The 25,887-nt window shown below is 40.8% G+C and overlaps 1 protein-coding gene across 5 annotated transcripts; it reads left to right on the top strand.

The window, feature by feature from the left end:
* The first annotated feature begins 1,492 nt into the window (after positions 1 to 1,492).
* NFE2L2 (nuclear factor, erythroid 2 like 2) lies at positions 1,493 to 25,420 on the top strand. Of its 5 annotated transcripts, none has more exons than XM_041473451.1 (6): positions 2,192 to 2,421; positions 13,914 to 14,027; positions 20,073 to 20,342; positions 20,499 to 20,594; positions 20,948 to 21,127; positions 23,018 to 25,420. In XM_041473451.1, exons 2-6 carry the CDS (start codon positions 14,016 to 14,018, stop codon positions 24,221 to 24,223), a joined length of 1,764 nt encoding a protein of 587 aa, XP_041329385.1. In that variant the 5' UTR covers positions 2,192 to 2,421; positions 13,914 to 14,015; the 3' UTR covers positions 24,224 to 25,420. The 5 variants fall into 5 exon arrangements, with proteins under 5 accessions (XP_041329382.1, XP_041329385.1, XP_041329383.1 ...); XM_041473449.1 differs by lacking the exon at positions 13,914 to 14,027 and adding an exon at positions 12,240 to 12,434; XM_041473453.1 differs by lacking the exon at positions 13,914 to 14,027 and adding an exon at positions 3,140 to 3,291.
* Positions 25,421 to 25,887: the final 467 nt, after the last annotated feature.

Raw genomic sequence — 25,887 nt, 5'->3', positions numbered from 1 at the left:
TTTTTTTCACCCCAGGCTCCAAGCAAGCTGCTTGGCTCTGAACACTATTTCTGCACTATGATTCAGCCTATGCCAATGCCTAAGATTCACACTTTATTTTGTTTTCTATTAAATAAAGCATATAGAAAAGACACTTTTATAGCTTCACAGCATTTTTTTTCATGAACTGACATTGTGTATTACTCCTTTTGTGCTAGCATGGTCTGCTTACTGTTTCTTTTATAATACTGAAAAAGTCAAAAGCTGGTACTTAAAAAAAAACCATAATTTGCAAGGATCTGGCAGCAGCTGCATTCAAAAGGTTTTTTAACTTGCAACAGCCTGCTTCAGTTTCTCCAGAACCTTCAACAAGGGCCCTTCTTGTTAGATTCACTTGAGTTCACTTTCAGACTTCAGAATAAAGTGGCACTACAAAAATAAAATGCAGGAATATACTTTAAATTTTGCTGTTTGTTTTCCATTACAAGTGATTCATTATCACCTTGCATTCTACCTCCATGGAATCAAAACCATAGCATTGTTAGAGCTGCTTCAATATACCTAATTTATTCAGCACATCTCCTGCTTAGACTTCCACAATGTGTTTAGTGGCTCCATGGATGTGCTTTAACTAAACTTCCATTGTAAGGGAAGTGCTTCCACTACATCTTGTACAGTTATCAAATATGCATATAAGAAATCTACTTTAATTGCAGGTTCTTCTTCCTTCTAAGGGATATATCAATTTCATATAATTACAGCAAGGACTATCTTTGGGTAGACACCCAACTGCAACATGAAGGCGCAAAGAACTTTTAAATTACTAGAAATGTATTGAATTTATACACTTGTGCTATTTTTTAAGTTGTAAAGTCACAGTCTTGTACCTTGAAGGGCAAACCTGAAAATGAGATCTTCACCCTAGCTCTGTTTAAATGGCCCCAACAACCCAGCAGCTGTGCATACCCAAAGCAGGGTCTGAGAGAAACTCAATGCAGCGCTCCGGCTGCAAAGCACAGAAACTGAGCACCCTCAAGGGAATAGGGAGATTTATCAGGTTTAGTATGAAGTGTTCTAATTCCACACTATTTGGTTCAATTAGTTACTGCAGGTAGCCTCAGAAATGGGCTCAAGGAGAGATCAAAGGATCATGTGAAAGGTAGATACTGTCATATACTGTCAGCCAGGCTACACAGCAGACCCTTTTCAAAGTGGTGTTCAGTGCACTGAATTGATGAACTGTTTGACTTTCAAGGGGAGTTCAGTTTGCTGTCTGAGTAATGTAATTTACCATAGAACGACAGGTGCTTTAAGATAAGACACTGAAATAATCTGGTGAGGATGGCAGCCTGTGGCCTGCCTGCTCTGAAGCATCCCCCCTTGCTTTTAGGCACGCTCTGGCACATGCTTTGTGATTCCTAAGAAGTAGATGTGTTGGGGGCTGTGATGTGTGTGTTGCATATTAAATAGCCGGAAGAGGTTGATAAAATGGTATCAGGACTAGTACCATTGCCGCTCCGAGGGCAACCTCACCGGAGCTACCAATTCCAAACACTTGGTGCGCGCCAGCCCCGAATCTCCCCACCGGCTGGTTCGATGGCTCCTTCGGGATCCCCTGCCCGGCAGCGGCAGCCGGCGCACAAGGGCTGTTCCCGGGGCTCTGCCGTCCCTCCGCGCTGCCCGCCCGGTTGCCGGCAGTGCTCCTGCTCCAGCGCCGAGCTCACCGGGCTCGCCCGGAGCAGGGCCGCTCCTCCACTCACCGACGACACCCAGAGCAGGGGGCGCGGGGCCGCAGGGCTCGGGCACTGGGCCGCGGGAGCGGTGAGCACGGACGAGATGCCCGGCACGGCCGCCGCCGCTGCCCGGAAAGCCGCCGCCTCCGCGGGTCCCGCGGGCGCTGAGTGGCTGCGCGGCCGGGCCGGGGCGGAGCGCGGGGGCGGCCGCCGTCCCGGCGCGGCCCCGTCCCCAAACAGCGCTGAGAGAACAGCGCTGAGGGAAGCGCCGGGCGGTGCCGGGCCAGCAGCCGCCGCGCCGTGCCGGCCGTCGCTGACCCGGCCCCGCGCCATGGAGATGGAGGCGGCGGCCGCCGCGCAGGTGAGAGCGGTGCCGCGGCCCCGGGCAGGCCCGGCCGCTGAGGGCGAGGGGCGGGGCGCCGGTCACGAGCCCGCGGAGCACGTGGCGCGGGCCCGCCCCCCGGAACGTGCTGAGTCACGGTAGGGGCGGGGCCGCGCTGCCCGCGGGGGCCGGGCCGGGCCGGGGTCAGCGAGGGCCGCCCGCAGCCTCGGCAAGGCTGGGCAGGGCTGGGCAGGGCCAGGGGCCGGAGCCGCCCCCGCCCCCGAGGGAGCGGCTCGGGAGGTGCCGGCGGCGGAGGGGCTGCCCGGGCCGGGTACAGCCTCGAGTCGCTGCCCCCGGCGGGCCCGAGCGCTGCCGCTTCGCACTCGGGTGAGTTACGCCGCTTCCCGCTGCTGCGGCCCGGGCCCGCTCCTGGGCTGTTGCTCAGCTACGCGCTGTCCCGGCGCGGCTCCGGGCTCCCCTTGGGGTCCGGATCAGCCTGGCACTCGCAGCCCGAGCCGGGCTGCTCCGGCACCTCCGCCTGCTGGAAACCCCGGCAGGGCTTTGGGCACGCAGCGGGCAGAGCCGGAGTGGCCTCTGCCAGGGCCAGTGTCCTGGAGGCTCAGAGGTGTTTGTGGTTTGTACTCATGTGCGCTGGAGCCTCTTCTCTCGAAGCCTGGGGGAGTTCAGTCCTGTTGCGTTGTGAACTAGTTGCACAAGAGCTGCGTGAATAACTGAAAACATAATTGAACTCCATTATAAATTTATATAATTGTGCTTTTCTTGGGCAGTTGAATAGAGGCATATCCTTATCAACAAAATGCTACGTTTAAAGAAGTAATACTTAAAAATTGTTCTGGAGCTGCTTTAATTCTTACTGCAAAATTAAGACTCAAGTGTTCTGATGCTCTTCTAGTGTGTGTTGGTATGCATATGCTATGCAGTAGAGTTTCTTCTATTGTTGTCCATGCTTTAGGATATATAAATGGATACTTCCTACAGGTGCTATGACTTCAGCAGTATTGGATGTATCTTTTTCTGTTCATTGAATAGTTCCTTTTGAGTCTTGGGCTGCTTGTGACACTGCGTGGCCCGTCTGTTTTTCTAGCCCTGGGTAGCGCAGCCGTGACCTCCACCTTGCCTCCTCAGATTGTTGGCAAATACTACAACAGAAATCACTGTCTTGGCCTGTGCTACGGAGGCATCCTGTGAATTTGGTTTTGCCTGTATTACCCAGGCACTTTCAGCCTCATTCCTGAGGTACTCTTAACAGACTGATTCCTGCGTACATGATTCTGTACCTTCTTCCCCAATCCACTGCGACTTCTCTTCCAGAAACCTCACTTTTGTTACTTATTTGCCTGCTTTGTCAAACCCTCTTTACTAAGCCACCTGTTGCACTTTTCCTATCTGAGCTCGGCAGCTGCTGATTGCTTCTCTTGCACACCTAGCCTGAAAAGGCAGTGTGTTTTTTAGATAGCAACTTATCGTCATCTTTGACATACATTCATTAAATGAAAAGTTCACATACCCTGTACCATAAAATGTTCACTCAAAATGAACAAGAGGGGATGCAGTCTACATTTAGCCCCTCAGATTTTGCAAGCCAGCAGATGGGGAGGTTGTTCTTAGTGTCTATGTGCCTGGCAGCAGCAGTCATAGCAGTGAAGGTGAGTGTGTAGGGATTGATCAAACTCCTTGACCAGAATATAAAACTTCCACTTTCAGCTATGTACTTCTGGGTGAGTTAGCAGAACTATTTCCTGCAATATTCCTGTAAAAAGTATTCCCTTGTTGTACCCTTCTGCGTGGAAAGAGGATGCCCTTCTGTGCACAGAGGTGAAATGGAATGTTGCCTACACGGACCTCAAACCATCCAAGAAAAAAGATTGCAATGGAACAAGTGGTCTGGATATTTCAAATCACACTTGAGAAGGCAGGACATAGTAGCTTTTCTCTTCAGTAAATGTGAAGTTTTTGAAATGGTTTTCTGTAACCTTGTAAAAACAAGCCACTTAGTTATTAAATTTTGAGTCTCACAACAAGAAGGTAAAAAGGATTCCCTTTCCAGCACCATGAAATTTGGGTTGCACTAGATTGGAAGTAAGACTAATTGCAACAACTGGCAAAGCCAAGTGAACAAATAATTGATGTGCATGCAAGTGTGTCTGTTAGGGTTTTTCTACCTAGAGAGCTGTCCTGAAGAGTCTCCAGCTCAATTAGAGTGATCTCTTCAGTATAGAGGGCTATAATGAGGAGTTACACGTACGTTTCTTTTTCTTGACCTGCTGCATTGAATCGTCAAGTGAGTGGGTTTATTTTTATTCTGTAATAGCCTCTCATTTCCACATGAGGGTAGATTCTGTGGGAAGGTTGAACAGGTACTCCACTCAGGGCTGGCAGCAAGTCTTTGCTTTTTGGGTTGTTGGGTTGGGTTTGTTTTTGTTTTTTTTTAGTTTCTTGGTAATGAGATTTAATGATGTTATTGAATAGGAATATCTGATCAATGTATCTGTAGATACATCTGTTCATGTATCTCAGTGGATGAAATTCAGAAATGTACATATTTCTGAATATATTGTTATCTACTAAAATGTAGGACAAGTTTGGAGGAAGTATGTGAGAGAGTATCACAAGCACTTCCTTAAGTAAAAATGCATTTATTTTGACATTTCCAGTAGTTCTGTGCTCACCTTGCTATTGAGCTGTATTGGTAGAGCTTTCTGTCCTTCAAAACTCACGAAAGAGTATCTTTCAGTTAAGCCAGTGTTAGATATAATGCAGTGTAGCATGTTTGGCTGAAATGAATGTAGCCTAGCAGGAGTTGATCTTGTCAATCCATTCAGGAAAACAGCTAATTGGATATTGTTATTAGTGTAGTAAATATCCATCATATGAATCTTGTTCTGTAGCACATCTTTAAAATGTGCCAAGAAATTAGAGTTGTATTGGAAACTGGGGGAAGTGCAAGTTCATTGTCTCAGAAAACTTGACTATCTGACTTGAAGAAATTAATTTTTAGCACGCAAAGTTGGAGAAGAGATTGGCTATAAAAGTTTATTGGGAAATGTTTGAAAGAGACCAAACTGGAATAAAAAAGAACATCGATTGTAAGCAGAAGGCAGCTGGCTGTTCTTGTGTGCTTTAAAGAAGTTGAGATGTTTTTATAGGACTGTGTGGGCGGTTAGGAAGGTTTGTGTTCACTTCCCACTAATGTTCATGGGCAAGAATGAATTTTGGCTTTCTGTCTCTTACTTTATTATTTTCTTTTTTAATTGAAAAAATAGAGATGTTACTCATCCTGAATAGGAATGCTGTAGGTTATGTATAACCCTGAAAGACAAGGAAATGGTTGAAAATTATTATTGTATCTATTGTGCACCTGAATACTGGTTTGATTTCTTTTGCTTTCTTTACCTCTTAAATTTGCAAAGCAGAAAAATACCTGTTTGATTGGTACTGCTACTTCTGTGATCCTGACTGAAATGAATGTAGCAATAGCATCTTGAACATACTTATTTTGTTAAAAAAATGTCAGATGCCTTTGTGCAGTATGCTGGGCTTTGTAAGGTGATATTGAGGAACACTAGAAGCAGAAGGACCCAATGAAGTATTTGTTCTGAGTAAAATCAATTCATGCTATTCCTTTCCAGAGTTTTTCAAACATGGTTGTAAAATTTTGTTGTATTTGCTCCTTCTGTAAAATTAAGAAAATTCAAAACAGTGAAAGCTGTTGGAGTTTGTCACTGGAAGTTTTTGGAATGCAGCAGACTTTATAAGGAGAATGATAAGAGTCAATTGCAGCCTCAGAAAAGGGTGAACTTGAGGGAGAAAGAGAAAATAGGGAAAATCCACATGAAGATGCTAGCAAATGATGCCACATGTACCCACATCTGTAACACTGGGTGTGTGACTCATTGTGAAGAAAAAATTAGTTTGATTTTTGTATCTTGAACGCTCCTCCTTTCTTTTTTTCTCTATGCAATTATAAAGATAAGCTTTAAAATTACTAAACCATTCACTAAATTTAGGCCAATTTGTGCAAGTGTGATGTATTTCCAATGATTGTCTTGGCTGAAGCCAGTGCAGTACAAGTTCAGGCAATAACCCATTGGCATGAATTAAATATTAATCCCCTGCTGATTGAGTTGCAGCCAGCAAGAAGTCCTGCAAAGTCTCTGGGTTAATCACCTGGTTAAAGTTTGCTTTGGCCTCCATCTCATTCCAACCCTAAGTAACCTATTATTTTAATGTAGCACATTCCTAGAAAACTTGAAAGGGTTTGAAGTCTGTTCAGTTTTCTGATCCAGTATATTATACCAAAGTTGGACTTCGTGCCACAGAATGCCGCTTTAGGTGAAGGGGAAAGAATATGACACCTTGGTTGGCTTAGTCCTTTCTCAGCAATAAACTGATTTAATTGGTTTTGAAAACACTTCATTTGCTACCTCTGCAAGTCTTTCAATATGGCCAATGAGAAGTCATGGAGGAGGAGCTGGAAGTCATGACTTTGAATTTGTGTTATCCAAGGATGACTGATATACAGTGAACCACAATGCCGCTCAGGGTTGCTCAACTGCAATTCTTTTATGGCATATTTGTTTCATTAAGGTAAACAATTAAACCAGCGCTGAGAACTGAAGGCAGCAATGCTATCTGTAGTGCATAAAACTGCTGAAAACGGTGGAAGGCTTATCTGGAACAGATACTGGAAAATGCATTCAATTCAAGATAGGCATTGTGTACTTTTAGCTTTCCTACCCAGTAGCTGCTTTCTGTAAGGGAAAAGCAGAGCTAGTGACAGTCATGTATTAATTGGCAGTAGCAAGAATTTAATTATCTTATAGCACTTAAGCTTTTCTAAAGTAAAAGAGCTATGATACTGCTCTGTGAAGCACAGTGGTGAAACAATCAGAGCAACACCTATTTTTCTGTATCTGTGATTTCTAGATACATATAATTTTTCTTTACTATTCTTTAAAATAGGAAATTGAAAAATGTATTATATTATCTTGTTTTAATATTCCTTTAGTTTTACTTTGACATGTGTATGCCAACAGTAGCCATTTCAAATGGAAGCAAAGTCTCTCAGAACCATACATTTAAATTAAGTATTAATTTGGCACCATACATTTAAATTAAACATTCATTTGGGTAACCAAGCAATCTGTAACAACATCAAGTACAGATAAAATTGTTTAATTATTTGACTGCTTTGGAGAGGAGCATTTGTCTTAATCTTATGAAGGATCCTCTGTTTTCTGTCTTTTGCCGTTTTGATTATTGGTGAAATATTTTCTCTGTTTTCTTTCAGTGACACATTGATTTTTCAATGTTACATGTCAATACGTTGGCTTTGTATTTGCCTCTTAACTTATATGTTAATATTCACTTTAATATTCACTTTGAAATAGTTAGATTTTTGAGATGTTGTTCTGGAGATCCTGGAAAGCTATTAGGAAATAATAAGAGTGTTGTTAACTCAAAGTTAAGTTAGCATTTTCCTACCAGCAGAGTGTAACTGCTGCTCAATAGTGTATTACTAAACCCTAGCACAAGTACTAATTGGCACAGCTCTAGTAGAATGGGTATAGCTTAGAAATAATATTTATGTGGCCGAAATTTATGCGCTACAGATACAGTTGAAGTTTTTTATTATGTCAGTTCACATTTGTGATTTTGGCCTGATTAGCTGCAGTTTTTATACTGGGAAGAAGGAATATAAAACAGTGTTTGTTTAGCAAAGTTGTTTGGAAGGTACTGTAAATGATTATTAATGTTTTCTGTCTTTAAATGTAAACTAAACCATTTCAGAAGGTCTGTCTTAGCTGTGGATGCTGTTGCAGTACTGAGGGAGTTGAAACCACTCAACCTTGTACATGTCTTGCAGTTAGACTTTTAGCCTAACTTCTGCAGTATTATTATTAGCAATCTAGTTAAAAAAGAGAATAGAAAGGGAAAGAAAGTTCCATTAAGATTGAAGTTGCAGCAACAAAGTTATGTAAGATCAGTTTGAAACCATCTCGTTAAACCTTTTAAGGAAGTATCTTCTGTATTGCTATGAAATGTGAAGATATCACCTTTTCCCTCCATGCCCCCACTTCTGTCTTGCAGTTTCAAAGTTTTATTGCTGTTTGCTGTATTGATTTTACATGCTGTCTCTTGTAAGTATAACAAAAATTCCACTCCTGGAGACAGCTTGCGAAACAAAGTTTGCATACTTGGAAAATTGACTCAGAAGGAGCTTGGTTGATAGTGTGCCTGTAAGAGGAGGTTTGTTTTATGATTAAGGGTGTGTCTATTTGCTGTGTTTGAAAATTAATACCTACAAAATGTTAAAGCACTGACTTTTCAACAGCTGAATTATGTGAAAAGTTGCTGTAACTTTGATTTGCTTCCTGCTCAGGTCATCACCACTGTTTTGCTGTAAAGAGCTATGATAAAAAGATTATGGGGGCTTTTGTTTGTTTGAAACCTTGTGGTAAAATGAGTATCTTCCTACTTATTTCTGTAATTAGAGTGGAAAACTTCCTCTGCTGCTTGGGCTCCCCATAGGGAGATCCCCATTCAGAATTCCCAGGCAGCATGTGGTTGGTGCAGGTCTGCCGCTGGGAATGCTGCCTGCTCCCCCCCCGGTGTGAGAGGGCCAGTTTTAAAGTCTGCTCTGCAGCCAGCCACCTGGGTGGGGGCACGTCATCATTTCTTCTTTCTGCTTTCAGGAGCTGTTTGCTTGAGTTACGTGCTGTTGGGTAAGAAGACTGAATTTTGTTCTAAATCAGGGTATTTCCAGTTGGATTGCAGTTATGTGACCAGATGACATGTTCCACAATCAGCTGGGTAGCAGAACAATGGACAAGAGAGGATGGCAGGGATGAGTGGGTGGCTCTGAAGGCTGGTGCAGCTCAGCTCAGAAGGGCAAGATTTTTGGATGCTTCATGGCTGGCAGAAGAACATGGAGAGTGTAGCAGCAGAGGTCACCCAAGACCTGTCAGTGGGGGCATTCCACCCCATTTTGTGGCACTAATGCTTGACTTCACCACTATCACAGGAGGAGTCACTGGCATGTCTGCACCAGTGCAGATAATAATCATGTTCTTGATACAAGTGTACTGTATCAAGATGCAATCTGCTGTGAATTACTTGACATGAGATGCATGAACATGTTTTCTGGTTTATGACACAGAATTATATTCACACTTGGCTTTGTTTCTACTGTAGATGGGTCTTGAGATCTGTGTAATCTGAGGAATTTCTGGACGATTGTCCCACTGATATTTATAAAAGAAATCAAACAAACCTGAGTAAATCTTTGAAACAAGTAGGATTTAAGATGCCAAAGGATGAAAATAAAAGTACTAGCAAAAATGGTGCTAGTAAAATAGCATAATATGAAAACAAGAATTTATATTTGAATCTAAATTATTTCTGACAGCTAGTCTTCCAAAATATTCAAATTTAATTATTTGCTGTGGAAATGCACAGTGTATTAATGTGCCTTATAGCTGTGTAACAGCTATGACAGGTTGTAACAGAGAATTACAGCACAGTGATGCTGTGCTTTCTATTTTGGTTTTAGTATTTGAACTAGAATGTTATCAGATTAGTTCTTCAACTAGCATTAATTGTTGTGACTCAGTGAAGTGTTGTAGTGCCATGGAATGTTTACTGGCTTGATTTGTAATCCTTTATCATCGACCACTTCAGGAGTCCAGTCTGTGCTGACCGCTCTTGGGAATCTTTGCTAGCTGACAGCTAGTGCATACATCTCTAGACATCTTTCATCTCTCAAAGTGTATTTTTGTCAGCAAAGTGAAGAATGGAAGCCACTTAAATAATAAAACTGTTAATGGAGTGCTTCAGGTTTTTCTGAAACTGTCACTAAGGTCAGTTCCACAGAATTATCCTAAATTCAAAATGAAGCTTGGGATGAGAGTTTTTGATAAAATGGGCTATGAGTTCTCCTGTATACTCCAAGGGGACAGACCTGGAAAAAGCCCCAAGGAAAGTGGTGGGCGGTGGAGGCTCTTGATTTGCATAGGAGGACATTACTTATGGTTGAGTTTTGCAGTTTTGTTGCTTTTTTGAAGATATTGAGCATTACTTTGGCAAGAGGTATAAAAACATTTACCTGCTCTGGTTTATGCCTTGGAAGATGAATTAGATCCTTTTGCTTTCAGGATTTATAAATTGAAAAGTGAGGGTTGGAATGCACCACGCAGACAAAACTTTTGTTTTCTACCCAGTTATTGTTCACTTCCTCAGTGGGTTTGCCTTCTTTAAGCAGAAGCTGTCATTGTGGAGAGAAATGATAAATTGACATGTAGATACCTGACTTGTTAGCTCTTACTGAGCTTTCTGATTTAGTTGTTTAAGTTTGCAGGACCTTCATGTGAAAGAGATTGCTGAAGCCTTTGTGGGGGCTGACGAGTTCTAGAGGCTTGCTTTTTGCAGATAAATAAGTGGATTACAAGTGCTTAAGAAAATGAGTCAAATCTACCATTGCTTCATTCTAGGGAAGGATAACTGAAGTATCTTGGTGTGGCTAGAGAAAAGCCGTACCAACTCCTTTCATGCAAATTAAATAATGATTTCTATGATGCTTTGTGTAAATTTAGGCAGAGTGTTCTTGGTCAATAGTGCACAGTAGAATGGTATTATTCTTGACTGAGGTATGTCACTAATGAAGGCTGTTTGCAGTGTCAAATTAAGTTCACAGTGCCATTTAACCATGAATTACTCTTTCGGAAAAATATTGCCAGCACAGCTAAAATGTGCTCCTCTGCGTATCCCTTTCTCAAATCTGTTATGATTCTGTACTGCCCAGTGGTGAGCTGTTGAATAGCAATGTATTTTCGGCCTCTTTTCTGGGTTTGGTTTCTTTTGCCCTTGCAGAAACTAAATAAGAAGTGTATTAGAGGTTGTACACTAAAAAAAACCCCCACCCTGCTTTTTTAGTGAGAGCTGTGCACTGACTGAGTTCCCAGCACTGTCAGTATGGATTATGTATGTGAAAAGGGCATGTTAATTGCAGGACTGACTGCAATTTATTATTTAACACCTGTGCCCCATGGACTTCAGTGGGAACTGTGTACCTATGTACTCTGGCAGATGTAGGCACATCTGGCATCTGAAGCAAACACTCTTCCCTGCAATATAACCCTATTCTTAAGCTTTTAGTCTTAAGATAGTACTCCTGGCTGATGAGGTGTTTGTGTGGAATTTCCTTGATGCAGCCACAGTAGCTGTCTGTGTTTCTGAAAGAGGGCTGCTGGCTATGTGCTGGCAGGACATTGGGGTGAACCTCACTGCTTTCTAACTCACCCAGGCATTCCAATTGATTGCCACTGTAGTTTGGTTCACAAACAACAGTAACAAAGTAAGCTGCTGGTGAGATGAGTGGGCTGAAGCTGACAAGACATGCCTCCAGTAGTGTTAGAGTGTGCAGTGTCCACAGCCAGGCCGTGCTGCAGCTGTAATGACCCAACTGGTGCTGTCCCTGTCACTTGCCCAGCCATCAGCAAAACGACAGCTGGAAATGGGGATTTTAAACTAAGATGACAATGCAGTTAAAATGTGTAGTACAAGAAAGATATAATCCTGGAGAATATATGGACCCTCAAACAAACACACAGTTGTCATATTTGGTTTGAAACATGCTTTCCCAAAAGGGGTGAAATGGAAATAGTAGCTAATATGTTATAACCCAAGATTTATACAACATAATTTTACTTGCAGGTTTTTAGGTTCTTTTCTCTGTTCGTATGTTCATTTTGCTTCCTGATTTGTTTGATTGGATGAAAGTATGTTCTATAATTTGACTGGATCATGTTTCCTAGATGACTGAGCCATTATTATAAACAAATCCTCCTATGTATAAACTAGTGAGTATCCTGTGGCAGTGTCTGCAGAGTACATGTTTGGCTGGGTATAGCAGAATAGCTTAAAGATGATATTTTCTATATTGAACTACAGTATTTGAAAAACAGTTACTTGCTAAATTAAAGTGGGATGCAAAGGCTTTTGTATTCCTGTGGTTAAAAGATCAGTAATAATTTTCTCATATTATTTGTTTACATTTAAGTTGTTGTTGTTGTTGTATAAATGACAAAATTCAAGAAATGGCTGTTTCATTATGATGCTGTTTTAACTTGGGAAGAAACAAACCCTCCAAACACAAATAAAGGCATTAAAGCCGTATTTTGTTTCAGGAAGAGCTGGTCTATCTGAGATGGCTGCTGCGTGAATACCTTTCAAAATGGAGTTATGCGGTGCAGTACATGGTGATTAGACAGCAGCTGGAAAGTCAGCCACAGCAGAATCACTCACTTTACTTGTTGGGGCAGCACAACAGAATTTTGTTGATGTATCAAGCAAAATCAAACAGACAGACTAACCCACTCTTGGTAAACAATCTCGTATTTTTGCCAGCCTCCCAAGTTCATTATGCAGCTTGTGTAATAGATTGTAACTTGAATACATATTAACTTTTTGTGCTTATTGACTTGATTTTGTAATGCTGCTGATGCAAGACAAAGAAATAGCAAGTCAATAACTTTGCTAAAAGAAAGAGGGATTCAGAATTGGAGTGTAAGGGACTGCAACACTACTAGCCAAATATACTGTGGAAAAGTGAAAATTGGATTAACATGATATAATTAAGACTGAAAGGAGAAAAGCAGAACCCATTTAACTAAAACAGCAAAGCTCTGAAAACATGTGTGGCTCACTGCTTCAGATACAAATGCTTCAGAAACCACTCTGGGATGTCAAGAGTTTTAGGACTAAGTTTGAAGAAGTGGGATGACAACCATGGCCATTTTTAGCTTGTTCTGAGCAACCACTTGTAAATACGGGCGTAATTCAGTTTATTCAAGAAAAATTCATTGTAATCAGTTCACCATGTTAAACCTTACTCTGTCTTTTCCTTATGACTAAATCAGAAATAAGTGAATTTTGAGCAGATAACAATGCATGATAGATCTGGTCCTCAGTACTAGAGGATAACTTTGGAAAAATCAGTTACTGGACAAAGAAAATATGTACCAATGTCAAACTAAAGATTTTGCTTGCTGTAAGCCATGCAAATGAGACCATGGATTTGGGATTTCAATTTTTATCTTTTAGGTACGTTGAGGTGGGATCAGTCCAGACCCCATTCAGCCTCTGGAAACCAACACTTTATATTAAACTCCTACTAAACGACTATTTTAAACCCACCATCTCAAATATTGATTATACAATTTAGAAAAGCACAGCTGCTTCTGGACTCTCTGAGATAAATCATGGAACAGTCTTCTGCAGAAAGATCTGCAGCACTGAGCAAGAATCCCCTGATCTGTTGTGCTGTAAATGGTCACCTCAAAGCAGACCAGATGTGGTGGGAAAAGGACACAGATACCTGTTTCTGACTATTGATGATGAGACTGAGCCAGAGAGGAGAGTGTTGCTCCTGCTGCTGTGCCCCAGGCTGGGAGTGCTGTGAGGCACTTGCACATGTCCAGTATTTTAAGGAGTGTCAGGGAGGTGGGGATTGAACGATTTTGCAGAAAAACAGAAGGCTTGCCAGAGTGAAGAAGTAAGCTGCTGTGTGTCCTTCCTTTTCCTCTTCTTTGCTGTGTTTCTGATGTACGTGGTTTCCTTTACCTACTTTGGTCTTGCTTTACTGTTAGCATTAAGATTTTGTAGGTTTTGGAATTGAAATAAAGTTAGTACATTAATGACCATAAACAGCCTTCAACAACTATTTTTTATTGCAGTTATATTCTTGCTCATTTTACATTCTTGAGGCTTAAAGAAACTTGTCTTTTCACTACACAAGGTGAAAATACATATATACCTTGTTTTTTACAAGGTATATACAAGGTGTATTTTTTCCCTGGCAGTTTGGAAAGCTTACTTGCCATGGAACGCCTTGAAGAAAACCATCATGTTGAGAGCTGTGCATAACTTACAGACTTAGCCTTTGTTGATACCATTCCTGGAAGATGACATTTCAGGTAAAATACATAAATAATCCACCTCTCAGAGGAGTTGTTTCTGGAGTGAGGGTTGGGAGAATGGGTGAGTAATATCCAGAATTGTACTTCCAGCCAGGCAGAACTTCTCCCAGTCTTTGTCAGAGTAATGCCCTTAGACGAGGCTTGTAGTGAAGTTTTCTTAAGAATGCCGGACAATCCAGCCAAGAAATTTTCAATTAATCTAATTTATAAGTGTAGATCCTGACAACTTGACATTTATTAAGATAGCTTGCTGTAATACAATGGGAGGTACAGTCTGGAATATGAGGAAAATAGAGGAGAATAGAAATTTGCATACAAAGACTTAACATTTTAGGGACTGATCTTAGCTGGCTCTGTTGGGGCAGAAGAGTGTCCCAATATGCATGGAGTGAAAATTCTCTTGCAATATCACTTATTTAAAGCTAGGGCTTTTCAACCCTTTTTGAGTCCTTTCATAGGTAGGTTAGTCTGCCAGGGCTTTAAGAGTGTTTTGTGGCTCAGGCATCCAAAGACTTTAGGACCAGGAAGAGAAAATGGGCATAAAGGAAGAGAAGCAGGCTGGTGTAGTGTCAAAACATACTGGTTTAGTGTCAGTACAGTCACACCAGTTTTAGGTGGCAGAGGTATGAAAGACAAAAAAAAGGCATCCCCTTCCATCCATCCAAGCACGTTGTTTCCTTCCAGATTTCTCAAAAGGTCTTGGTGAAAAATATGGGGTAGCAGACAGCTCTGCAGGGCAGTCAGGGATTTAACTCTGTGTATTCAGAAATCTCAGGTTGCTGTCATGTGGCTTTGTTTGACAACTGTCTGTTCTAACACACTTCCAAACCCTGAATTCAGACATCTGAATTTGCTGTTGTAACCCTCTGCCCACCAGTGTGAGTAGCTTCTGTCATTCCCTTTCCCCCATTCTTCTCGATTGTTTTTAAAAAGTTAGGGGTTTGGGCTAACTTTGTCTGCTTTCTGTGCTCTCTTAAACATAAGGCTTATGTGTCCAGAATTTTCTTCTGTAATTGTAAGCTGTATTTAAAAAACTTACCTTGAAAAATATTTAGAAAACAAAACAGTAGTTATGGAGATGCCAGAGATTCTCTGAAAACATTAAATTCTTTATAAATAATTCTTAAAAATGACTTGAACAAAATCAGTTTCTCCAGAGAATAATGAGGTTTAAACCTTCAGCTGTTGCTTCCACTGAGCTTTTCTTCAGTGATAAGATGCTGCCAGTACAAGCTCCTCTTGTACTTGCCTTATTACTTGATGGCCTCCTCTCCATTCCTGCCTTCAAGTGTCTCAGGTCCTTGAGATTTAATCACTTCCAACACGTTTTTTTGTTTTTTTTTTTTTTTTTTGTTAAAGCAGTAATGTAAGGTGCTTTTTTCTGCACTCCCTTCACTTTCTGGAAAACCTAAGTGATAAGATAAGAAGTGAGGGATACTTTGCCCTGTCTGTTTCCGTGGGTAAGCTGTAGGAATGCTTCCCTGCTCCTTGTGTGGTGCTGAGCTCCCTGCTGGATGCAATAGCCAGTGATTCTGTTGCTCTTCTGTTGACTCCTGCTGGCGTGGGAAATCATCTGTCTTCGTGGGGTTAGGTGCTAACAGATCATGGCAAAGAAAAACAAATCCTTGTCTGGTGGGAGACTCTGCTCGTGATATCTCAGTTTATGGTGCAAAAGGCATGACTTGAGAAGTAAATGCACAAACCTCACAATGTGCTCTGTATCCAGGGGATAGCTTACAACGGGTTGAAGGTGCTGAGATTTTTTCTCTGCTTACACTTGGGCTGCTGGATGTTTCCATTCTAGCAAGGCTACCTGTAAATGGCTCATATTCCAAACAACACCAAAACCAGTCAGATAAACCAGACAGGGATGAAACAAAAGATTAGCATTTTGTTTAAAGCATGGAAGTCAGTCCATGAAAGTAACATGAAAACCGGGTCTCTTTCCTTTGTTTACCCTTCTACAAACATTTCCTTAGGAGCAATAAGAGTTAATTGTCAAACTTTACAATGTAGTCAGAGATTTTCTCATAAAATGTATAACAGACTCTGCCCAGATGGCAAATGCTGATATGTAAATCTAAAACATGAAAATTTCCATTGAGGGCCAGATGGTGGCTTAATGTGAATTGTTTAACATTTATGTTTGTCTTATTAAAAGTGCCTTTATATGTCCAAACTAAGCTATCAATGTGGTTGGAAGAGCATATCACTAAATGAACAGAAAAATCAAACCATCAGTACAAGGCACCTCCTGCTTACATGGATCATGGGAAAGCAAACATGTCTTCTGTTGAGAGAAGTTGTTTCTCTGTCTTCAGAATTGTGAAGAAAATCAAACCAAAATCAACCAAAATCAAATCACTGTTTGTCTGCTTGGGAAAAGTCTTAAACCCATACCATCTTCTCCAAAGTCAGAGACGTTGGATGATGGTAATCCACAAGTTGAGTCTCACAATGCATTTGCCCTTGGCCAAGGTGTTGGTGTTCAGAGGGGAAGAGCTGAGCTCCAGGCAAGGGGGAAGCAGCGCGGCTGCAATCCCTGCTGGGCACAGGCTGGCTCTTCCTGCACAGCCCTTGGCTCTGCCAAGCCCTTCGTTTCCTCTGATGCAATCCAAGAAGTTGCACAACAGAGGAAAGAACAAGTGGGCGCTTGTGGAGGCTGTCACATGAGGCTGTGCCTTTGCAGTAAATGTGTCTGATATTCAGGGAAGTGGTCAGCCTGGCTCTGAAGGGCAGCAGCCAGCTCTGGGTCAGATGAATCTTTCACAGGACTCTAGGTGCACGTGTTCCAGTTAGAGGCCAGTCTGTGCTCACTTGTCCCTCCAAATGAGTCTTTCTGAGACCAGCACGTCAGGTTGAGGCATCTAAAAACCAGCAGGTCGCTCTTGCGCAGGAGAGGAGAGCAGGTTTTAATAGCCTTAGTTTTAATGAGTACACAGTTACTTCTGGGATACTTTCACAGTAGAGGGCGAAAATTGCTTCAGTGGTGAACCTAAGGTAGACCGCCTGCCTGTGTGGGTACCTCTGTGTATGTGTGTGCTGATGTTCAACAGGGCAGGGAAATAAAGAGGAAGACTGTGGGGAGGCTAAAGGAACAAAATTGCAAAATGTTTGCTTTAGACTGCAAGGGTTTTTTTAAGAGTTCTTTGCCATTACCGCGTGCTTGTGGTTGTGATTCATTCCTTAGTGAATCACTTGTCAGTGTTGACTCCCTTAACTTTAACCTTAGGCTTTGGACTAATGACCAGAATACTTTTTTTTTCTTGAAAAGGGAAGTATTACTAAAAGCATTGGTTGAAATTATAGATAAATGTTAAGTGGCAGGTTAATATTTAAATCAGTGTGCTGTTAGATACTACATATCAGCATATTAACCAGAAGAATACTTCCTCTGTATAGCCCATTTATGTTGAGTAATTAGTTGAATTGTTATTCAAAGTTAAGACTAATATTGCTGTATTTATGTACAACTTTTCAAACTGAAAATAGGAGGGCTCTTTACCAGTTACATGGTGGTAACAAAAACAAAACAACCCATTCTTTTGGTTTTAAGCATCACTAGCACAACTAAATAAAATTTAAAATGCTCCTGACAAGCAGTGCCCTCCAGGGTAGAGCGTGACACTGTTTGGCAAAGCTCAGCTCTCTGCTAGAGATAAGACACTGACCTAAATATGGTCACTTGAAAAATAGTGACAGGAGCCAATCAGTGCTATCATATTTGTCAAACAACAGCTCAAGATCCTGGCAATGTTGATAAGTATGCAAGCATATTCATTCAAAAAAGAATCCTGAACTGACTGCTGCACACACAAAGAGGCAGTGGTGTACAGCCACAGCATTTTCTTTGGTCAGCTGGTGTCTTTGGAAACATCTCATCCCACAAAGGATGCAGCACCCAAAGCTGCTTGCTTTGATAATGTTGCCATTTAAATGGCTGGAAAAGGTAATAGCTGGGTCTTATGTTTTTGTACTAAGGCTACGTGGATTTTCTTCTTAAGGAAAATGTGTTTTGTCTTCTGTAGCTACAGAAAGAAAAACTTGTGTTTTTCATTATTTAACCTGAAACAGAGCACCATTTCTGGTATTTTTGTGCATTATACACACACATGCACAAAAAAAAAAATCTTTTGAGTCACATTTTTAATGGTGCTTTGTAAATGAATAATTCAGAAGTGAGCCCTAAAATCCAGATCCTGCAGTTTTATCCAGAACATATTGCAAATGCTCAGAGACTAGGAAACACTTTTGGATCTGCTGCAGAAGGAGACACTGAGCAGCTGGTAAACTACTGGCCCTTAATGAAGCTATACCATATTGCAGTATCTCCAATTACTGCAGAACTTAATTAGTTCATTTTACCCTGCCAATCTGGAAAGACCAAACATTGTCTTGGGCAGCCATTGTAATAATTTCACTTTCTTCGTTGCTGGCCATTACAGCCGAGTTTGGTCTCTCCCAGCAAGGTATATTAAATATGCTTTAGATTTGGAAGTGTCCGCATTGTGTTACACAAAGATATTTTACGTAATTACCCAATTTCAGTAAAAATAAATTTTTTTAGTTATTAGTAGAAGTCGTTCATGCCATGTGGAATGAGAACGCTGAATTGGTTTGTTCAGATGTGGACTTGGCCTAAAGCTTTTTGCCATAGCTGTTGTACAGACATGATCATTTTGAATGGCAGCATCAGCTGGCATTCAGGTTACTTTGCTTCTCTATTTGAAAATAACCTTCAGAGAGAAGGGAATATTTTAATTTGATCTGACGACAAAAAATTCTATCTTGGGTGCAGAGCTGCTGAGTGAATCAGGAAGGTTCTGTTTAAATGAAATGCAGTGTTTGGTGTATTACTTGTACAGTGTTAATCTGATGAGGATGCCCAGCACTGAACATTATTTTCACATGCTGCCCTAAAGGGTAATTTTAAGCATAATGAAATGTGATGTAAAATCCAAAACTTCCAGGCACCAGCTAAATGGTTGGCATTTACCCATCTGAGAAATGCAGTGAGCAAGTATTAAAATTCTGTATCAGCAGGCATACAAATTGATACATTTTGAGTGTTAGTTTGAGTGTTTTCTTCATAGAAAACTCTAGACTTCAGCCCTAAGGATATTGACACTTTGAACAGTAAGAAACTAAAACAAAAGAATCCACTAACCCCCTTGCCCTTCCCCCCAGAGCCCCCCCAGTAAAAATGATGCAATAAATTAAAAGTAAATGTAGCCATAGCAAATAGTATTAAGCAATTGCTCTTTCCTAAATAGCAGAATTCCATTTGGACTCTGATGAGCCAGGGGCCAACTCATTAACAGTTTTTGAGACCGTGCAACCACTGTTTGTACTCAGCTGCTCCAAACCAGCCACATTTAGAACATAACACACACTAAGCTTTAAATTACAATTGCTTGCTAATAGTCTTAAAAATTGTCTTTAGTGCTAGTGATGTTACGGCACTTGGCATCTTTGAAACCATATTCTCTTGCAGCTCTGAAGCTCTGTTCTGCTGATCTTTAAGAGTAATACCAAAATGGAACATTACTATTCCAAAATACATTTTGCAGTATGGCTCTTATAGTTACTTCAGGAAGCCTCCGTCATGTTTTCAGTCAGTTTTTGCAGTTTTACAAGAACATGTGAAAAAAAATTTACATGGTCAAACTTCTCAATTTCTCTCTTTTCTCCTAAAATTACTTTCTTTGTGGCAAATTCATTCTGTATCTTCATGTTTTCTGTGAGACAAGTTAAAAAAGAATATATTTATCCTCTGGCTAGTTCCTGTATTACCTTACCAGTTGTAATAAATTCTTGGTTTCTGTGAGCCTCTGTGTGGGTCACAGAAACCAAACCACCAGATCACACACTTCAGAAAGGTCACATAGAGCCATGTTTTATTTTGGTAATTTTGTAGGATTAAGAGAATAAGCTTCAGTTACATGAGTCTACCCATTTGACACGGAGATTTAAAGCTTTGCTGTTGTTCTAAACCAGTTCTGCCTGGGAGGAACTTGCTTAAAAAAAGCATTTCTGTTGCAGGACATGAACTTGATTGACATCCTTTGGAGGCAAGATATAGACCTTGGGGCAAGACGTGAAGTTTTTGATTCTAGGCAGCGTCAGAAGGAGTATGAACTCGAGAAGCAGAAGAAACTGGAAAAGGAAAGACAAGAGCAGCTCCAAAAAGAGCAGGAGGAAGCCTTACTGGCTCAGCTGGAGTTAGACGAAGAGACAGGTGAATTCATTCCTGTGCAGCCAGCTCAGTGCATTCAGTCAGAAAATACTGAGCCACCTGCTGCTTTCTCACAGGTAAACTCCAGTGGTTTGAGTGTGTTTAACCCTTTTTCCATTCACAGGAAGGCATAATGCCAGTAGCTGCCTAAAATGAATTTGCATGTGTTGCTGTAATGGAAGATCTTCTGTTACTCAGGTGCAGTAACCTTTTTTCATAACTTTCCTATTTAGACCACAGAGCCTTCAAAACCAGACGCAGAGGCCTTGTCCTTTGATGACTGCATGCAGCTCTTGGCAGAAGCATTCCCGTTTATAGATGAGCATGAGGTAAAAATGCACAGTTCAGTGGTTTCATGGGTGGTTTTCCACAGGGTCAGTCTCATGTCTTCTCTGACTAAGATTTGTCTTCAGCATAAGACTAATTTGTGATCTGAGTTTTCTCCTCAAGCTGGCTCCTGCTGGCATAAAGCAGTGAGTAGGCTTGAGCCTATTTTTATATTATTCCATTATATTTTTTTTAAAAAATGCTTTCCTTAAGAAACACCTGTTTGTTCTGCAGAAATGGTAGAACTCCAAAAACTATGTTTTTGCTTTGGAAAATGCACATTAGGGTTTTTTTGAGGTTTTTTTAGTTGTCATTGTTTTGTTCGGCTTTTTAATTTTTTGTTTAAACCCTTCAGGCTTCTTCAGCTGCATTTCAGTCACTGGTTCCTGCTCAGGTCAATAGCAACCCAGCCTTTGTTTCCTCTGATCAAACTCAGCCACCTGAATCCCCTGATCTAGTACAACCCACTGATGCAGAGAATATGCAGAACATAGAGCAAGTTTGGGAAGAATTATTGTCCCTTTCAGAGTTACAGGTTAGTATAACAAGCACCTGAAAAACAAAGCATGATATTTTTGGAGGACTGTAGTACTTTGGGGAAGGCAGTACAGTAGCATCTGAACAGATGGTGATTATAACTTGGTTTCTACACCTGTAGAGTGTTTATAACTCAATAATATGCTTTAATTTTTTTCAAAAAGAGTATATTGAAAAACATGTAGAAAGCATGAAATGAGTTGTTTATGGATAAGCCTTGGTGAAACACTTCTCACTCTGAACTTCCTCATGTTTAGCAAGTCACTGTTTGACTCTGTGTGCAACTTGATACAGCGTGACCATGGCTAAAATTCAGCTGCTCAAAAATGGACACTTCTGAGTCAGGGATCTACAACAGGAATTGTTCTCACAACTGTTACTGTAAATGTTGGGGGGCTTTTTGACAGTGTCCAGTTGTGTGAATATGATTACTTTTGCATTCAACTTTTACCTAAGGAAAAGGTTTTTTAAAACTGATAGTAAAATATATATTTAGGTACACAAAAGAGTCGGGTATGAATGCTGTTCATATATATTCAGTAAGAACAACTTGTGAAATGTACATGAACTGGATATTTCAAAGGAACAAAAGAGTCACATTGCTAATACAGAGAATATGTAGGGATTTTTATCCTATATTTATGGTTCTATTTTCCTTATATTTGATTATAAAATTGAATAAATTTATTTTCAAATATATTACTGTAGAATGTCATCATGCTTTCCAGCATGCTGCTGCTCAACTTTATGCTATTAATACAAGAGATGATTGCTTGGTGGAGTGTCCATAAATCTGAATCATATTTCAAAAAACTAAAGTGAAAATTTGCTGAATTTTTCCTGGCACTCTCCCTCTTCCCTTTATCTTTTTCTAGTTTTCTAACCTGATTACTGTGTTAGGCTTAAAGGCCCCACCTAAGTAACAAGGGCAATTGGCTGTGAAGAGGCAGCAGTGATGGTGAAAATACATTAAGAAACCAAATCAAAATAATATATTGCAGTAATTCTGAATAGTAATTGAATAATTTTCTTGAAAAAAAAGATAATTAAAATGAGGGCACTGCCTTTTACAAATTATGTTTAGAGAAATGGAAAAATAGAGCTCTCACATTGAAAATCTTAGCTTAAGCCATGAACAAGCTCTAGTTCAGTAATTCCTGGGGGACAGCAGGCCTACTTATTTCAGCTGCAGTTAGGCAACTGCCAACTCATTAGAAAGTTGTTCTTGTAGCCAGTGAAAGTCCATCAGTGGAGCAGTCTGACGCTCACAGTGGTGTTAGCCAGCTGAACTAATGTGTGCTTGCCCAGCTCTATGTTAGCACTCTTCTTACTTCACCAAGAATTGCATTGCTCTGTGCTGAAAGCTCCTTCATTCAGTAAATCCTAGAAGAATCTTGGTTTTGAGGAACTGTGAAATGAAAGTAATAATGCTAGAAGTCATTGTTTGGTGTACAAGCTCATTAAGTCTCATTCAGGAATTTTACATTTCTGTACTCATGCCATTCCTAGCAGTTGTGCTCGTGAGAAGTTGAGACCTGTCAGCTCCAGGATCCCCACTCGCAATTACCAGAACAGGAGGGCGCCATGCAGTTTCCAGAACACCCTGCAATGGGTGTCTTCAGCATCCTGCTCTGAGCCTGAGGGGCTCTGCTCTCTTACTTGAAAATGCTTTGTCCACAGCAAGTTGTGTTGTGCTCTTGCTTTGGTATCTCTCATCTTCCTTGACTGCCTCTTCATAGCACAAGGGTGCTGTAGTTATCTAGACTACAAGTGTTACAAAACCCCTTTATGTCCATGTTGATTGCTATTTAATGCTTTTGGGTTGTAGAAAAGGATTTTATCAATTGGAGATGTGTTGCTCAACTTCTCCCTTGCATTCCCCATCTAGTGCCTGAACATTGAAAATGATAACCTGGCTGAGGTGAGCACAATCACGAGCCCTGAAACCAAGCCAGCAGAGATGGACAATAGCTACAGTTACTGCAGCTCGTTACCCATGCTGAAAAAAGACGTTAACTGCAGTCCAGATTTCCTGGATGGTATGGAGGGCCCCTTCTCGGGCATTTTGCCACCAGAAGACACCAGCCAGCTGAGTGTGAACTCTTTAAATGACACATCCCCTTCAAACCCTGATTTCTGTGAGGATTTCTACACCACATTTATTGATACAAAGGTGAACGGTGATGCAGCAGCAACGAACACTATCAGTCAATCCCTGGCAGAGATTCTAAGTGAACCTATTGATCTTTCTGACTTTGCACTGTGTAAAGCTTTTAATGGCAACCACTCAGGGACCAGAGCAGAATGTAATGATTCTGACTCTGGTATTTCACTGAATGCAAGTTCCAGCGTAGCATCGCCGGAACACTCTGTGGAATCATCTGCCTGTGCAGATAAGACTTTGGGTTGCAGCGATTCTGAAATGGAAGACACGGATAGTACTCCTGGAAGTATGCAGAGCAGTGCTGGTGTGTACTCTTTGCACCTCCAGGATCAAGTGTTTTCTTCCTTAGGGCCAAGCACTCAAACACCAAGTTTGCCACGTACAGCCACACCAAAGAAAGAACCCCCTCCTGCTCCTGGCCAGCCCAAAGCTCCCTTCACAAAAGACAAACCTCCAGGCCGCCTCGATGCTCATCTCACGAGAGATGAGCAAAGAGCGAGAGCTCTGCAGATCCCTTTTCCTGTTGAAAAAATCATCAATCTCCCTGTTGCGGACTTTAGTGAAATGATGTCTAAGGAGCAGTTCAACGAAGCCCAGCTTACACTTATTCGAGATATACGCAGGAGAGGCAAGAACAAAGTGGCTGCTCAAAATTGCCGCAAAAGAAAACTGGAAAATATAGTAGAACTGGAGCATGATTTGAGTAACCTAAAAGATGAGAAAGAGAAATTGCTTAAGGAAAAAGGAGAGCATGACAGGAGCCTTCATCAAATGAAAAAGCAATTCACCACCTTGTACCTCGAGGTCTTCAGCATGCTACGTGATGAAGACGGAAAGCCTTACTCTCCTAGTGAATATTCACTGCAGCAAACCAGAGATGGCAATGTCTTTCTTGTTCCTAAGAGCAGGCAGTCAGGGACTAAACTTTGAAGGGCAGTACAGCTGGCTCCTGTTCTCTGAGTTACTAGTTTTGCATCATTATCATGATAGTTTTTACTGTGAGGTGGAATGCAGAATTAAGTAATATTTGTCAAGTAAGTCTATGCAATGATAATTTTAAAGTCGTTAATTAGTTTATGGAAGATGCAAGTTGAAATTTAATCACAATGCAGTTGGGCATATACAAATTTTTTAATCTGACTTTATAACAGACATTTCCTTCTTATAGCACCACTTTGACTAGTTTCCATATATATGTAAATATTTAAATATGCCATATTTATATACTGTTCCTATCTATTGTTATATTCATAGATTTGATATATAAATATATATATATAAATGATTTTAGCCTTCTGAATATAATTTCTTGCAAGACAACCAGGATGGCTTCTTATATTTTTTATAAATATGCAATAGTGTTCCCCATTTTTCTTACACATTTATATTTGCTTTATATTTAATATATTAATTTAGTATAAAAGTTGACACTCAGTGTTTGATTTTGCTTTATCAGCTCATTAAACTTTTTAAACTCTACTTCATACACATTTATTTCCTTAAAGGAGAGAAATCCTTGCTAGTTTTCCAAGGCTAAGTCTTCCTAGCATAATTATCAATCACAATAGCAGTGTCAGCATTACCAATACTTCATTCAGCTTCATTTTAATAACCTTTGGAAAGGCCATGTAACACAAAGTTTCAAGTCTGCTAAGCTCATATTTTTGTTTTCCTCTGTGAACACTATGTAAATTCATGAGATCTTTTCTCCAAAGGCACTCAAAATCTGTTAAAGCGTTGCCAGCATTATGTCTTTTTCCAGCTAAAATTTCTATAGGCTTTTGAGCAATTCTCCTAGAAATACACTACTGTGCCTCTGACTTCAGTCAATGAGCATCACCTCTCCCTGCTGTTACTTTGGTGCTTATGGAAAACTGCATACTAGCAGCCATCCACCTGCCCTGTTTGGAATCTCTGCTCAGTGAATTGAAAAGCTTTGTGGAGTTTAAATTATGATTTATAAAAGAGTAAAAAATGGGCAAATAAATAGCATGGTTTTGTTTACTACTCAAAAGAACTCATCACACTTGATTGTTTTGTATTTTTTCAATACAGAAAATGCGTAATTTGTAAGACATGTTGATCTGAAAATTAAAAACTGTTTTCATCCCTGTACAAGTTCTAAAAGGCATGCTTGATCTGAAGTGATTTTTTTCTTGCCACTGATGGTCCATATCATGGGTGGGCAGTGGGGGAATGCAAGACTCAGCTGCCACTTCAAGCAAGAGGACTAATCCATGTTTGAAAATGGCAATTTTAGAGCACAGGCATCGAGAAGCACACCCAGCCATGGCCCCAACAGTCAACACTGATACACAGTAACTCTTAAACACAGGCAGGGGCTGATGGCAAAGCACAGAGCACCTAAAATGCTCCTGAGTTCCCCTTGCCATTAACTATGCTATCAAATGTCTGTCAGAGAAAATTCTCTCTACAGTTGCACTATAAGTACTTTTAATTACAAATTGGCTATAAAACAGATATCTCAGTAAACTCCTGCCCTGCACTTCCTTAATTTCATTTGTTCCTTAATTTGTTCCTTAATTTCACTAACGTGAAAGCCAAAGGCAAACACTATCCTTACAGCCTTTGCA

This window comes from Pyrgilauda ruficollis, unplaced genomic scaffold (assembly GCF_017590135.1).
Source record: "Pyrgilauda ruficollis isolate IOZ18807 unplaced genomic scaffold, ASM1759013v1 scaffold3, whole genome shotgun sequence".
In the NCBI taxonomy this organism is placed as follows: domain Eukaryota; kingdom Metazoa; phylum Chordata; class Aves; order Passeriformes; family Passeridae; genus Pyrgilauda; species Pyrgilauda ruficollis.
This window is presented reverse-complemented; position numbering and strand designations above follow the sequence as displayed.

What these genes read in the sequence shown, in the direction of transcription:
- NFE2L2 (XM_041473448.1), top strand. Translation starts at nt 1,576, where the DNA reads ATGGCTCCTTCGGGATCCCCTGCCCGGCAGCGGCAGCCGGCGCACAAG. An exon ending in CGTTTATAGATGAGCATGAG is followed by an intron (nt 20,595 to 20,947) that starts GTAAAAATGCAC and finishes TAAACCCTTCAG; the next exon opens with GCTTCTTCAGCTGCATTTCA. An exon ending in TGTCCCTTTCAGAGTTACAG is followed by an intron (nt 21,128 to 23,017) that starts GTTAGTATAACA and finishes TTCCCCATCTAG; the next exon opens with TGCCTGAACATTGAAAATGA.